The 13,615-nt window shown below is 46.9% G+C and overlaps 1 protein-coding gene across 2 annotated transcripts in view; it reads left to right on the top strand.

The window, feature by feature from the left end:
* The window catches only part of EPRS1 (glutamyl-prolyl-tRNA synthetase 1), a 483,086-nt gene that overhangs the window by 46,005 nt on the left and 423,466 nt on the right, over positions 1 to 13,615 (top strand). For both annotated transcript variants that reach the window (XM_085612943.1, XM_085612942.1), the window contains exon 7: positions 12,808 to 12,934. In XM_085612943.1, coding sequence (XP_085469069.1) covers positions 12,808 to 12,934 — 127 coding nt within the window. The remainder of the gene's footprint in view (positions 1 to 12,807; positions 12,935 to 13,615) is intronic.

The raw sequence follows: 13,615 nt of genomic DNA, 5'->3' as shown, positions 1-13,615 counted from the left end.
ACCTCTCCATTCCTCTTACCATGATCCACAGTCCTTCTCTCCCACACACTCCGACAGACGTTTTGGAGGAATACACAAGTGACCACGCCCCCTACCCCGGAGAGATGGACCCTGAAGGCCAACAGGACCCTGACCAAGCTTGGGATGACCCTGTAGACATGGGTGCACCTATGGATACACAGGACCCGCAACTATATGGAGCGAAAACGTCTCCCACAGAGGACACTGCCGCATTCAACGCCCTAATTGAACGTGCTGCGGCCAATCATAGTGTGCAACTCCACTCTGACACCATCGAGGACGACTTTCTCATGGATACTTTCGCATCCTCAGAAAGGCATATAAAAACTCTACCCATGTTGAAAGGTGTCCTCAAACCAGCAAAGGACATCTTCAAAGAACCCACTAGGGCAAGAGTAATAAACCCCAGGATCGACAAGAAGTACAGGTCGGCGCCTGGGGACCCTACCTACATTAAAGGCCAGTTACCTCTGGATTCCATAGTAGTTGCGAACGCTCGCAAACGGGCACACTCGCAAACGATAGGGGATGCTCCTCCCCCGGACAAAGAGTCCAAGGTGCTAGAGACCTCCGGCAAACGGGTTGCGGCCCAAGCAGCTAACATATGGCGTATTGCCAATACTCAGGCGCTACTCGCTCGCTACGATCGAGCACACTACGACACATTAGAAACATTACTCCAACATCTACCTGACCACTTCAAAGAGGGAGCAGAGATCCTCATTAGGGAGGGACAACTCCTCACAAACGCATCCATTAAGTGTGCACTGGATGCCGCGGATACAGCTGCGAGAGCCATAAACACTAGCGTCATGTTGCGACGACACGCCTGGTTACGAATCTCCGGATTCAAACCTGAGGTACAAAATAACATCCTCAACCAGCCTGTCAACCCCGACTACTTATTCGGGCCAGAGGTTGACACCACCCTAGAGAAAATAAAAAAGGACACAGACACTGCAAAGTCCATGGGGGCTCTCCAAACGCAGTCCTTTCGGAGCGGCTCCTTTCGTCGCCCCGGAAATAGAGGAGCAGGTAGAGGACAGGGGTCACAGCAAACCTACAACAAGGGAAACACACAAAGTTCCTACGACAAAAACATATCGTGGCTCAAGCACAAAGGGCAGAGGACGCGGATTCGGCAACACCAGGTCCTCCCCCAAGAACAAACAGTGACGCCCTCTCCCTTCCTCCCGACCACATAACACATGTCGGGGGAAGGCTACAAAGGTTCCTGTCCACGTGGAACTCCATCACCACGGACAGGTGGGTCAAAGATATTGTCAAACACGGTTACTGCCTAGAATTAACCTCAACTCCACCCACAATACCTCCAAAACACCGTCCTATGTCCTCAGAGCACTTAACGCTCTTACAGCAGGAAGTGCTCAGCATGCTACTAAAAGGCGCAATAGAGGTCGTACCCGTCCACGAGCAAGGTACGGGGGTGTACTCCCTGTACTTTTTAATACCGAAAAAGGACGGGTCACTCAGACCTATACTAGACCTGAGACCCCTCAACCGCTACATTCTCTCCGAGCATTTCCACATGCTCACCCTACAACAAGTCCTCCCGCTGCTCAAGCAGGGAGACTTCCTGGCCACACTGGATCTCAAAGATGCGTATTTCCACATACCCATTCACCCCTCACACACTGTTCACTGTTCAGGGGCAGCACTACCAATTCAAAGTCCTTCCCTTCGGCGTGACAACAGCACCCAGAGTTTTCACAAGGTGCCTAGCTACTGTGGCTGCACATCTACGGAGGCAGCACATACACGTCTACCCTTACCTGGACGACTGGCTTGTTCAAGCAAAGTCAGCCCAGCAATGTGCCAGCCACATGTCCCGCACCATTCACCTTCTTCACAGTCTGGGGTTCTCACTAAATTACCCAAAATCCCATCTCCAACCCGAACACGTACAACAGTACCTAGGTGCAACCATAGACACTCTGGCGGCCACAGCTCAGCCAAATTTAGTGAGAATCAACAGCATGCAAATGCTGATTTCCAAGTTCAAACCCCAACACTCACTTCCCGCGCGAGTGTTCATGCAGTTGATAGGCATGATGGCCTCCTGCATTTTCATAGTCCCACACGCGAGACTACATATGCGCCCGCTTCAGGAGTGCTTAGCACGTCAATGGAATCAGGCTCACGGACAACTAAAAGACCTAGTGTTGGTGAGCGGTCGGGCATACAACTCTCTGCATTGGTGGAATCCACAAAACCTTTGCAAGGGCCGACCGTTCCAAGAGCCTGTTCCACAGATAATACTGACAGCGGACGCGTCTCTCCAGGGATGGGGAGCTCATGTACTCAACTACACAGTGCAGGGACTATGGACAACACAACAAAAGAAGATGCACATCAACCTTCTGGAACTGATGGCAATCTTCCTGGCAATGAAAGCCTTCAAGGTACACTTGTGCAACAAAGTCGTGTTGATCCGGACGGACAACATGACCGCCATGTACTACATACAGAAGCAGGGAGGAACACACACTCCACAGTTGTCTCATCTGGCTCAAAGCATGTGGAAGTGGGCCATTCAGAGGAACATGTTCCTCATGGCAGAACACCTCCCCGGCAAGGACAACCAGATGGCGGATCTGCTCAGCAGACACAGCCACCAGATGCACGAGTGGGAGTTACACCCATCAGTACTCCAACCGTACTTCCAGCAATGGGGTCATCCAGAGATAGACCTATTCGCCACAAGCGAAAACGCAAAATGCCAAAGCTTTGCCGCCAGGTTCCCACATCCACAGTCGCAGGGCAATGCGATATGGATGAACTGGTCCGGCAGATTTGCGTACGCTTTTCCTCCAGCGCCGCTGATACCGCTGGTAGCTCGCAAACTCAGACAACACTCACTGACACTCGTCCTGGTTGCTCCAACGTGGGCACGCCAGCCATGGTACACCACTTTTCTCGAACTTTCCGTGGTGCCGCATCAAAGGCTGCGGATCAAACCCGCGCATTTGACGCAGAACCATGGAGAGATTCAGCACCCAGATCCGCAACAGCTGAACCTGGCAATCTGGCTCCTGAAGTCCTAGAGTTTGGCTACCTAAACTTGCCACCTGACTGTATGGACATCATTAAGGAAGCTAGAAGACCCACTACCAGAGCTTGCTATGCAGCCAAATGGAAAAGGTTCGTCATTTATTGCAATAATAATGACATTAACCCGCTGGACGCATCCATCCAAAACATAATTTGTTACCTCTTACACCTATACCGATGCAATCTGGCGTACACCTCTATACGTGTCCATTTGACCGCAATATCAGCCTATCTCCAGAACAGGCAGCACCTCTCTTTATTCAGAGTGCCTGCCATCAAAGCATTCTTGGAAGGACTCAAACGAGTAATTCCTCCAAGCCACCCACCGGCACCAATGTGGAACCTCAACTTGGTCCTCACACGCCTGATGGGTCCACCCTTTGAACCTCTACACTCATGCGAGATTCAATTCCTTACCTGGAAAGTAGCTTTCCTAGTAGCAATCACTTCTTTAAGAAGAGTTAGTGAACTCCAGGCACTAACCGTTCAAGAGCCATTTATATAGGTTCACGCCAACAGGGTCGTACTACGTACCAACCCCAAATTCATGCCCAAGGTGATATCGCAGTTCCACATGAATCAAACTATTGAACTGCCTGTTTTCTTTCAAAACCCACAAACTGTCGCAGAAAGAGCACTCCATACACTAGATGTGAAGAGAGCCCTCATGTACTATATCGACAGGACTAAGATCTTTAGGAAGACTAAACAACTTTTCGTTGCCTTTGCCCCACACCACAAAGGTAACGCTATCTCCAAAGCAGGTATAGCCAGATGGATCGTTAAATGTATTCAAATCTGCTATCAAAAGTCTAAACGCACATTAACGATTCCCCCACGAGCCCATTCAACACGTAAGTTAGGGGCCTCCATGGCTTTCCTGGGAAACATCCCTTTGCATGATATATGTAGAGCAGCCACCTGGTCCACTACACACAAATTTACCAAACACTATTGTGTAGATGTGCAATCAAAACAGCAGGCAGGCGTAGGACAGGCTGTTCTCAAAACTCTTTTTAAGACCGCTGCAGTTGGCACTGGTAGCCGCCGCTAATAGGAGGTACTGCTATGTATTCTATGCACAGATATGAATTCAGCAGCCCACATGCCTCGAACTGAATATGCTACTTACCAGTATGCATCTGTTCTTGGCATGTAGGGCTGCTGACATTCATATCGCCCTCCCTCCTCCCCGGCGCCTGTAGCAGCTGCAGCTCTCAGAATTACTGTAAGCATGGTCATCACTTTCTGTATCTACTCCATCACTGCCACAATGGCGAAAAACAATCTGAGGATGGAGAGGATGCCCATGCGCACTGTAGTCCAGGGGAGGAGTCACCTATCCCAGGATACTTCGAAGACTCTTCCAGGACAACAACGTGCAAACATCCGGACCCAACACTAGGCGGCGATCTATGCACAGATCTGAATGTCAGCAGCCCTACATGCCAAGAACAGATGCATACTGGTAAGTAGCATATTCAATATATATATATATATATATATATATATATATATATTACCTACTGGCGGTCGCCAGTAGGTAGTTATAGTTAGGACCCTCTTACCATAGGAAATCCGCAACATTCTATTTTGAATAACTTTGGCGCCGGTCGACGAATCCTCGCGAAAGTTTCAAAATAGGTGGGGCGTTGAGCTCCGCTCCTACCCTGAAAGTCTCGGGGGGGATTCGTCAAGCGGGGGCTGAGATAAAAGGGGGGTCCCAAAACGCGTTTTTCCCATGCATTTTTCCATAGGACCTTTAGACAGAGCTACAGCCCGAACGGCTGAACAGAATTAAATGAAATTTGGCAGAGAGGTAGTCCTCAGGTCAAGGAAGTGCCTTTTGTAGGTTTGGTGTAAATCTGTTCAGTAGATTCTGAGAAAATAGCCTTTAAATCAATATATATATCTGAGCCAGCTTACGGTGCGCTTACCGTGCGCTTACCGTGCGCTTACCGTACGCGTACAGTGACGTGCGCGAGCGCGATTCTGATTGGCTCTTAGATCTTAGTAAACATTCGAATCGGCCGAAACCAGGAAGCGGCGGCCGCCATTTTCTCTCTCGCACTCTGAGTGGGGCAGCATAAATTAAGCCAAAAAATGTCTAAAGGGGCAGTATATTGAGATCATAACTACCCAGCAGTGCTATACGGGTCCCCAAACAACCCCCAAGGCCCCCAAAAAATTTTTTTTTTTCTTCGAAAAATCGCCGATTACGCTTACCGTACGCGTACGGTAAAAATTAAAAAAAAAAAAAAAAAAAATGATCCACACTCTCCCCACCCCGTGTGCAAATGGTGCCCGACGGGCACCATTTGCGCATGGCATATCTAACATATGAAAATAATAAAGAATACATTTCACAACGATGCGCATAATATGTCCCCCATGTGCGCACGGTGCCCGAAGCGCATCGTGCGTACATGGCCCATCCCGCATAACGTGGGCACGCGGTGCGCGCAGCGCACCGCGTGACCACCGTGCGTGCACGGCACTAACTGCGTAAAGTGGGCGCGCGGTGCGCGAAGCGCACCGTGCGCGCACGGAACGAACTGCGTTAACTGGGCGCGCACGCCACGAATGGCGTAAAGTAACTTAGCATTTAAAAAAACGTACAAATTCACTGAAAAAACCATAGGTTTCACACACGTTATAGTTAGGAATTGGCATTTAAAAAACCTTGCAAATTCACTGAAAAAACCATAGTTTTCACACGTTATAGTTAGCTGTACATTTCACTTGTAAAAAACCAATGAAATTCCCCTGTTATAGTTAGTGCAGGCAACTATAACTCACGCGACCGCAATCTTCTGCTGATGACATATGTGTCTTTATGAAAAAAAAATATTTGTAATATATGTATAGCTAAAATTTAATGGAAGAAGACATGGGCAAATAAGTGTCTAAATACAGTATTAGCATCAGCAGAGGATTGCGGTCGCGTGAGTTATAGTTGCCTGCACTAACTATAACGGGGGAATTTCATTGGTTTTTTACGAGTGAAATGTACAGCTAACTATAACATGTGTGAAACCTATGGTTTTTTCAGTGAATATATATATGCTCAAGATTGTGCTGGCCTTAACAAAAAAAAAAAGAAAAAAGTGCAACGCTGGTTGGATTATTCTCCATGAATTATATATTTAAAGTTTTAATCTGCAACCCCGTCTGCCCTAGAAAGTAAAATATGTGCAGGCGTAGGTGGTTACCTTACCCTATGGGCATAAAAAAGGTGTTTATATTGGCAGGAAAGTTTGATAAATATTGTTGGGCAAACTATTTGATTAAGTGTTTGCTTGATGGGGTGTGGCCATGGCCAACAGGGTTTAGTGCAATTCAGGCTTGACCCTGTGCCTCATGGGAACAGACCAGCCCTAACTGCCATATAGTTGGGTTTGAACTGAGGTGGCGAAGTGAGCTAAAGATTGATGATTGATTCAACCCAGATCTGTGACTAGGGGTGAGTGTCTGAAAAGTTTCAGCGCTCCGTCCATCATTTCCTTGTGTTTGCTTTGCATATCATGAATAGAGCATGGCTTGAAGAGACAGCGCAAGTACTGCCTAGGCGAGACCTAAAAACCAAGGGTGGTGATGCTTCCTTACATAAACGTCTACCACTGGAGATTATGGAAGTCAATAGGGGGAGATGTATGATCACTGATAAGCAGTCTTAAAGGAAGAAAAATCTCACTGGTAGTTGTATGTCCCCAAGACGGGCCAAAAAGCGCACGTATTAAGGATCCTGGACATCATTCAAGAGAAGATGAAGGGTGAAATTCTGTGGGCTGGAGACTTCAACATAGCCCATGACTCTGTCCAAGACATGGACTTAATACAAGACAACCACCCGCTGGACAGATAGATTGGCGATGGGATGTCAAGATCCTTACAGGACAAATTTGTTGATGAAGAGCTTCTTGATCTGTGAAGGTCACCCTGCGGACAACAAATCCACCTTTTTCTCGGTTGCCTTCTCTCAAATCCATTAAATATGGGGATCAAATACATTACTAGCCCAGATGTTTAAAATGGAGATAGGTCTGATCATATTGTCAGACCATGCGGCCGTAGTTTGGGATTTTATATGGGGCAAAACATACAGGTGGGGAAGATCCTGGAAATTTGATAAAGTTATCCTTAAGGACACGCTCCATGAAATGGAGATGAGAGACCATATAAATAACTATTTTAGTATCAATCAGAGTAGAGTTATGTGTCCACACAGTTGTTTGGGATACCTTCACATTGGGTAGCTACAGGTAAAGCCATCACCATTAAAGCCCTCCGAAAAAAAGATGTGTTCTCTAAAAAGGGAAAAGTTTGATTCCGAATTCTGGTTAAAGGAGGAGGAATACAGAGTGGGGAAAATTCTGATTGTGGTATGTGTTGTTGTAGATACACATGCTGTGCATACTCCTACCATCTAGTGTTGGGCTTGAATTTGTGCAACTTGTTTTTCCCTTTTAAGAAGTCTGAGTCATGAGGTATAGTGACTTCACCTATTGCTGGTAATGTGCATGGACTTCGGTTCTTATGTTAATTTTGTTTTATCCTGCTGTGTGGTTTGGGTATGTTCTACTGAGCTCTGGGTTGATCACTCTTTGTCATAGATTTCGGGCCTCCTCGTTTCCTCTACATTCGCCACAACATTTGCTGTCTGTCTGCATGCTACCCATTTGTTTTGATGACTGACAACTCTCGGATATCTCGTTCGGGCCTACTCCATCGTGTTCAGCGCAGAAAATGTCACATCCATGATGGAAAGGACTCTGTTTCAATACTGCCATCAGTATAGACCCAAATACCCCTAGGTGGACCATCACCAGGTGTGTAATCTTGTCTCTTTCTGGATCACAATGTGGCTTGCTGCTCCGCCTGCCTTGCATTCCAGTCAAATAAAACGCAAAGAGACGACACCGCCGATCTACTCGGCAACTGGGATGTTGAGATAGAACCACTGAACTTCACTCCCAAGGCAAGTTCCTGCTCGGAATCTGAAGCTGATGCCCTTCAGTCTGTGCAGTTCCAGATAGAGAAGACATCAGCTTTGATTACACCACCTCACTCATCTCCCTTGTGGAGGCCGAGCTCTGCCCTCAAGAGGGTCAAGCATCGAGCCGTGAAGTCCAGCACCAGGCTTCAAGTACGGCATGCCTGAGAGTCATGGTTGGCACCTAAAGCACTCTCTGGATCCGGCAACTAGCCACCTTCCGGCACTGAACCATATCTGGAAGCCTCTTCTCTTGGCACAGACACCGCCTTACGCATACGTGTCTAAAACGCCCTCCAGGCCATCTTCCGGTCCAAAGCATTCTTCTGCACCAAAATCCACCTTGGTGCTAGCGCCACCAAAAACGTCTCCATGTGTAAATCGATCTGTGTCGGGGGCGCAAAAACCTTCTTCAGTGCCCGGCATCCACAGCTCCATCATCCACGGCCTCCGATGACCAAGGCTGGCTGAACCTGCAATTGCTCCAAGAGAAGATTGATGACAGGCAGAAGTGTATCATGATCCATACACAAACTGGCAGGAACTTGACTGCCGCTTCCAAAGCCTCAAGACAAACTGCCGCATAAAAGGAAGTTGGCTTTTGAGGTAGCCCTCAATTTAGCACCTGAACCACCAGCCAAAGTTGAGAGGTGAAAGGACCGATGCACCAGTCCTTTGTCATTACTGCCTACCCTTTTGTTCCCCGTGCCTTCCCCTCCACCTCCTCCCTGTCTCCACCACCACTGCTACCTACCGCTCCTTTGTGAGACTCACCACAGCAACTCCCCACATTCTGGGCTTGTGGGTGGCAGGGGAGAGATACTCCAAGACCTTTACGACACACCAGTCGACCTACAGGATGATTGATATAGACCTCCCTGGATACCCTGATCCCGATCTGTTTCCAGCAAAGCCATCCCCACCAGAAGAGCAGCCACTTACCTCAAGGTGGAGAAGCACAAAACACAGGAGGAGGAAGATTTTCTTGTGGAGGGTGAGGCTATCCTCTACCCAGCACTCCACTTAATTTCTCCCAGTGTTAAAGGGGATGCTAAAGAGGATGCTTTTGAGGTCTTCAAGGAGTTGGTTAAAGCCAGGATGATCACCCCGAAGGTGGACCAGAAATACAAAGCATCACCCTCGGACCCTGCAAACATTAGGGGTAATCTTTCACCAGATTTACTGGTAGTGCATACACCATCTCACTCTCCTTCATCTTCCTTGAGGAGGCCGAGCACTGCCCTCAAGTGCACCAATGCTCAAGGCACAAGAGGGACACCACGACCTGACAAAGAGAGCAAAAAGATAGATGTGGCTGCTAAGCGGATTTCTGCTCAATTGGCTCACTGTCACATGGCTAACTCTGTTGGCTTGCTCTCAAGGTATGGCCGGGCGCAATGGTCCGAAATGGAGGAGCTTCTCCAGCATCTCCCAGAGCAGTACTGGAAAAGAGGCCAATTCCTTGTTACAGAGGGCAAAATAATATTAAACACCACCATTGGGTGCGCCCTCGATGCTGCGGACGCCACATAGCGAGGCATTAATTCAAGTTTCCTGATCTGCTGTCACGCCTAGCTGTGTGTTTCGGTCTTGTACCCTTACATAGAGCAACATCTACTCGCACTGCCTTTTGATGGGGAGCACCTTTTCAGTCCACAGGCTGACCAGATGCTGGAAAAAATAAGAAGGTTCTGATACCGTGAACGCCATTTCGGCGCTTTTAAACAACTTCAAACTGTGGGTCCTTTCACAGGTGTAAGTACTGCGGAAGTGCCAAGGCCACCTCTCCCAAAGCTACTTTCTCTTTTCAAAGACAACAGACCCCGCAAACCCCTCTGGTATGCTATTCGAGGGGAAGTAACAGCTTGAAGAGAAGAGGAAAGGGCATTGCCTCCAACAGTAACTCGCACGCCCACGACATGTCTGGGAAGACTGCAGGGATGATTCTACCACGTTGAGCAGAAATAACCTCAGATCAGTGGGTCTTCACTATCCTGATGTTTCTAATAAACCCTTCTCTCTGTCTGAGTTTTCTGCTGTTGCTCACTAATACTCGCTGACTATTCTGAAGTCTGGTAGGAAAGAACCGGAGGCAAAGGTTCTCCTTTTGCCCTGCACCATCAGTGGCAGTGGTGGACCTATCTACTTTGTGGTGTTATGCATCTGGAGGAACTGAAGATCGGGGACCTCTGGTTTCCAGGAGAGCAGGTTCAGCACATCACCCTGCTCGAGCTGCGGGAAATTTGCATGGCCCTGGAAGACCTCCTGATCTGTCCAGATCTTGACTGACGAAATGACAGTGTTGTAGTACATCAACAATTAAGGAAGTGAGGGTGGAAGGGGTTCTTACCTTCTCAAATTAGAAGTGCTAAGACATTGGGCTAGGGCTAATGGGTTCTTGCTTGTCGTCTACCATCTGGCAGACTCTACACCCAAGCAGACTGCCTGATTCAATGTCAACTTGCCGTCCACAATTGGCATTTCCACCCAAAGGTGCTTCAAGACATCTTCATGTTATGGGGCACTCCTCAGGTAGACCTCTTCACAACTCCTAGGAATGCACACTTCCCTCAGTTGTAAACCATCCAGTTCCTGTTGCAGGGAGTGTGTGAGGATGCTTTTCAGTTGATGTGCAATTTCCTGCATCAATGCAAATTCCCATCTCCCCTCTCCGTCCCTTAACATAGCTAATTTTTTGGTTATTAAGGAAGCCTTGCCAGGGCTGGCCCAATTCGTTTTGATTGTCCTGGACTGGGTTAGAAGGCTTTGGTCCACAGACCTCCTGCAATCCTGTGTCTGCCACTCTGACCTCTCAGCGTGCATCTCCTCTCCCAATGGGACGATCAGGTTCTGCATCCCAGTCTCCAGAGCCTCCAAGCCTGGAGATCAAGCTTATTTCACCTGCAGCGGGGGGTAGTGGTTGAAATAATGTCAGCTCATCACCCCTTCACAAAACCACTCTATTCAGGGCTGTGGAACCATTTCATGCCATGGTGTGCAGAGCAAAATGTAGACCCTTTGGAAGAACACCTGTCTGATGTGTGCAGTTTTCCCTTTCTTTAGCTCAACAAGGTTGTGCAGTGATCACTGTTCAAGGTTCTATTGTTGTCCTTTCCTCTTTCTTTTGACTTCCTTACCAACCATCCTTGTTCAAGTCCCTGCTTGTTTTGAAGGTGTTTATGTATGTGTTTCCCTCTTTACCCTTTGTAATGCCAAAGTGTGATCTGAATTTGGTCTTAACTTGTAATGGAGCCTTTGCTTGAACGCCACAACTGCTGTCAGTTGTTTTTGTTAACCTTCAAAACTGTTTTTATTGTGGCCATCTCTTCATCACGTCCGTATCTGTTACAACCCACGCTACTTACTATTGTCGGTCTACTGTTCTAAAAACAACTGCTGACAAGTTTTCAACTACTAAGTAAGCCCTCTCTCCCAACTGTTAATGTCTTTTGAACTGCCTTTTTTTCTGATTACTATCGCTACAAGCTCAACCACATGACACTCTTCAATCCTAAATCTGCACTCTTAATGCGTTAGAGATTGGTCAGTCAGATGTGCTAAATTACATTACGTCAGTTGTTGGCAATGGCATATCCAGATTTTTCACAAGTGCTGTAATGTATGTTACAAGGTCGATTACTTCTTGGTGCTAACTTTATTTGCTATTCGCAAGATACCAGAAAGATTTTAGTTCTATCTTTGACCCTCCCCCTTCTTCCCAACTGACAGTAACTCAATTTCCCCCAGCGCCAAATCTCAGCATGTCCTTTGATTCCTGCTTTATATTAGCCACTTGTCTCTACCCCCCAGTACCAGTTGTTGAACGTATATAAAAAAGACTCTGCCCATGTACTCTACCACACAGCTGAGATCTGAACAAAATGGGTATGAGACTTGAATAGAGCCTCTTGGTTGTTCTACACTACTACTCATTCTCCTATTTGAGAAAAGTCATAAACCCCACCATATGAGTCACGAACATCCCAAAACTCACACCTTCTGCTGCACCTCACCCCTCCCTCTCCTGTTCTATTCACTTTTTGTTAGTTGAGGTAGACTGCAACTTGCGGTTGTACTCGTACTCCACTTTTCTACCTCCCATGCCTTATCTTGAACCGGCACTTGATTCCCTAGCAATCATCCCCACCTTAAGACTTGGACTTTTTGTGTGACCCATGGCACTACATTTCCATGCCCAATGGTCCTCTAAACCATTTTTACTCTGTGCAGCGCTTTTGTTAGAAATGCTGTAAGTACTTAAATATATGCATGTTTGGAAGATGCCTCGTGTTTGAAGAGTCTCACAATGGTATTTATGTCACCACTTCTAATTCCCCTCTTTTCCCCATTCCCCAAAACTACATGGGATGTATGGGACAGCATTCACAAAAAAGGCTAAAACTGCTTTTGAGAAACCACTAGAATGTAATTGGTGCTCAGAATGGGAGATGATTTGCACATGTGACCAGTGTTAAAGGAGAAGCTCTTTGAGTTCAATATTGAAAATTTATACAGAAACAAGTGTGCGTATTTTTATTTAAAAGAATGCTTTTGTATGCTTGTGCAATAGAAATCTGCTTATGATAAATTCTTTGATTTTTATTTGCTGGCACCTTACTGTGACTAAACAATGGCTTTTGGAGATAAAATGATCTTTTTATCCTGATGGACCTATAGATGTGTTCACTCCTAAATGGTCTTATCTTTTTTTTTCTGTAAAGTTACCTGCATATTGGCCATGCAAAGGCTGCTCTCCTAAACCAACACTACCAGGTGAACTTCAAAGGAAAGCTGATCATGAGGTTTGACGACACCAATCCCGAGAAAGAAAAGGAAGACTTTGAAAAGGTGGGTTACCCACATGTTATGCGCATGGTTTGAAAACTAACACATTCATTAACTTGAGTCTCGCAGCAGAGAAGAAAGGTACCTGAAAGGGCACACTCTAATCTCGATCCTGTTTGTCACAGTGCATGTTCCTTGTAAAGGAAAAATGTGTTCGTTTTCTGAGAGACGAACTGGTGTGAGACTATACTCCGCAAGGAATTTTGTCCTCTATCTATTTCCTTTGTGGAGTGTTAGTATTTTTTGTTATCTTTGTTAGTGGATATCTAAAAGAATCACTTAACAGTATGTTCGAGGCATGTGGGCTGCTGAATTCATATCTGTGCATAGATCGCCGCCTAGTGTTGGGTCCGGATGTTTGCACGTTGTTGTCCTGGAAGAGTCTTCGAAGTATCCTGGGATAGGTGACTCCTCCCCTGGACTACAGTGCGCATGGGCATCGTCTCCATCCTCAGATTGTTTTTTTCCGCCATTGGGTTCGGATGTGCTATCTTGACTCAAGTTAGGAAAATATTTTTTCGAGGCCAAAAGGCCTTTAGTTCGCGTCGGTACTGTTTCTCGATCGGTATCGATAGTATCTTTTGTTAGTTTACTAACTTCCAGAACCAACTTTTCGCATCTTACCTGACCATCGACCCGACATCGACGATGGAATCGAGGACACCATTCAAGAGGTGTCCGGTA

The sequence above is a fragment of the Triturus cristatus genome, chromosome 6, assembly GCF_964204655.1.
Source record: "Triturus cristatus chromosome 6, aTriCri1.1, whole genome shotgun sequence".
Classification (NCBI taxonomy): Eukaryota; Metazoa; Chordata; class Amphibia; order Caudata; family Salamandridae; genus Triturus; species Triturus cristatus.
The sequence above is the reverse complement of the archived record's forward strand: the minus strand, read 5'-3'. Positions and strand labels throughout refer to the sequence as shown.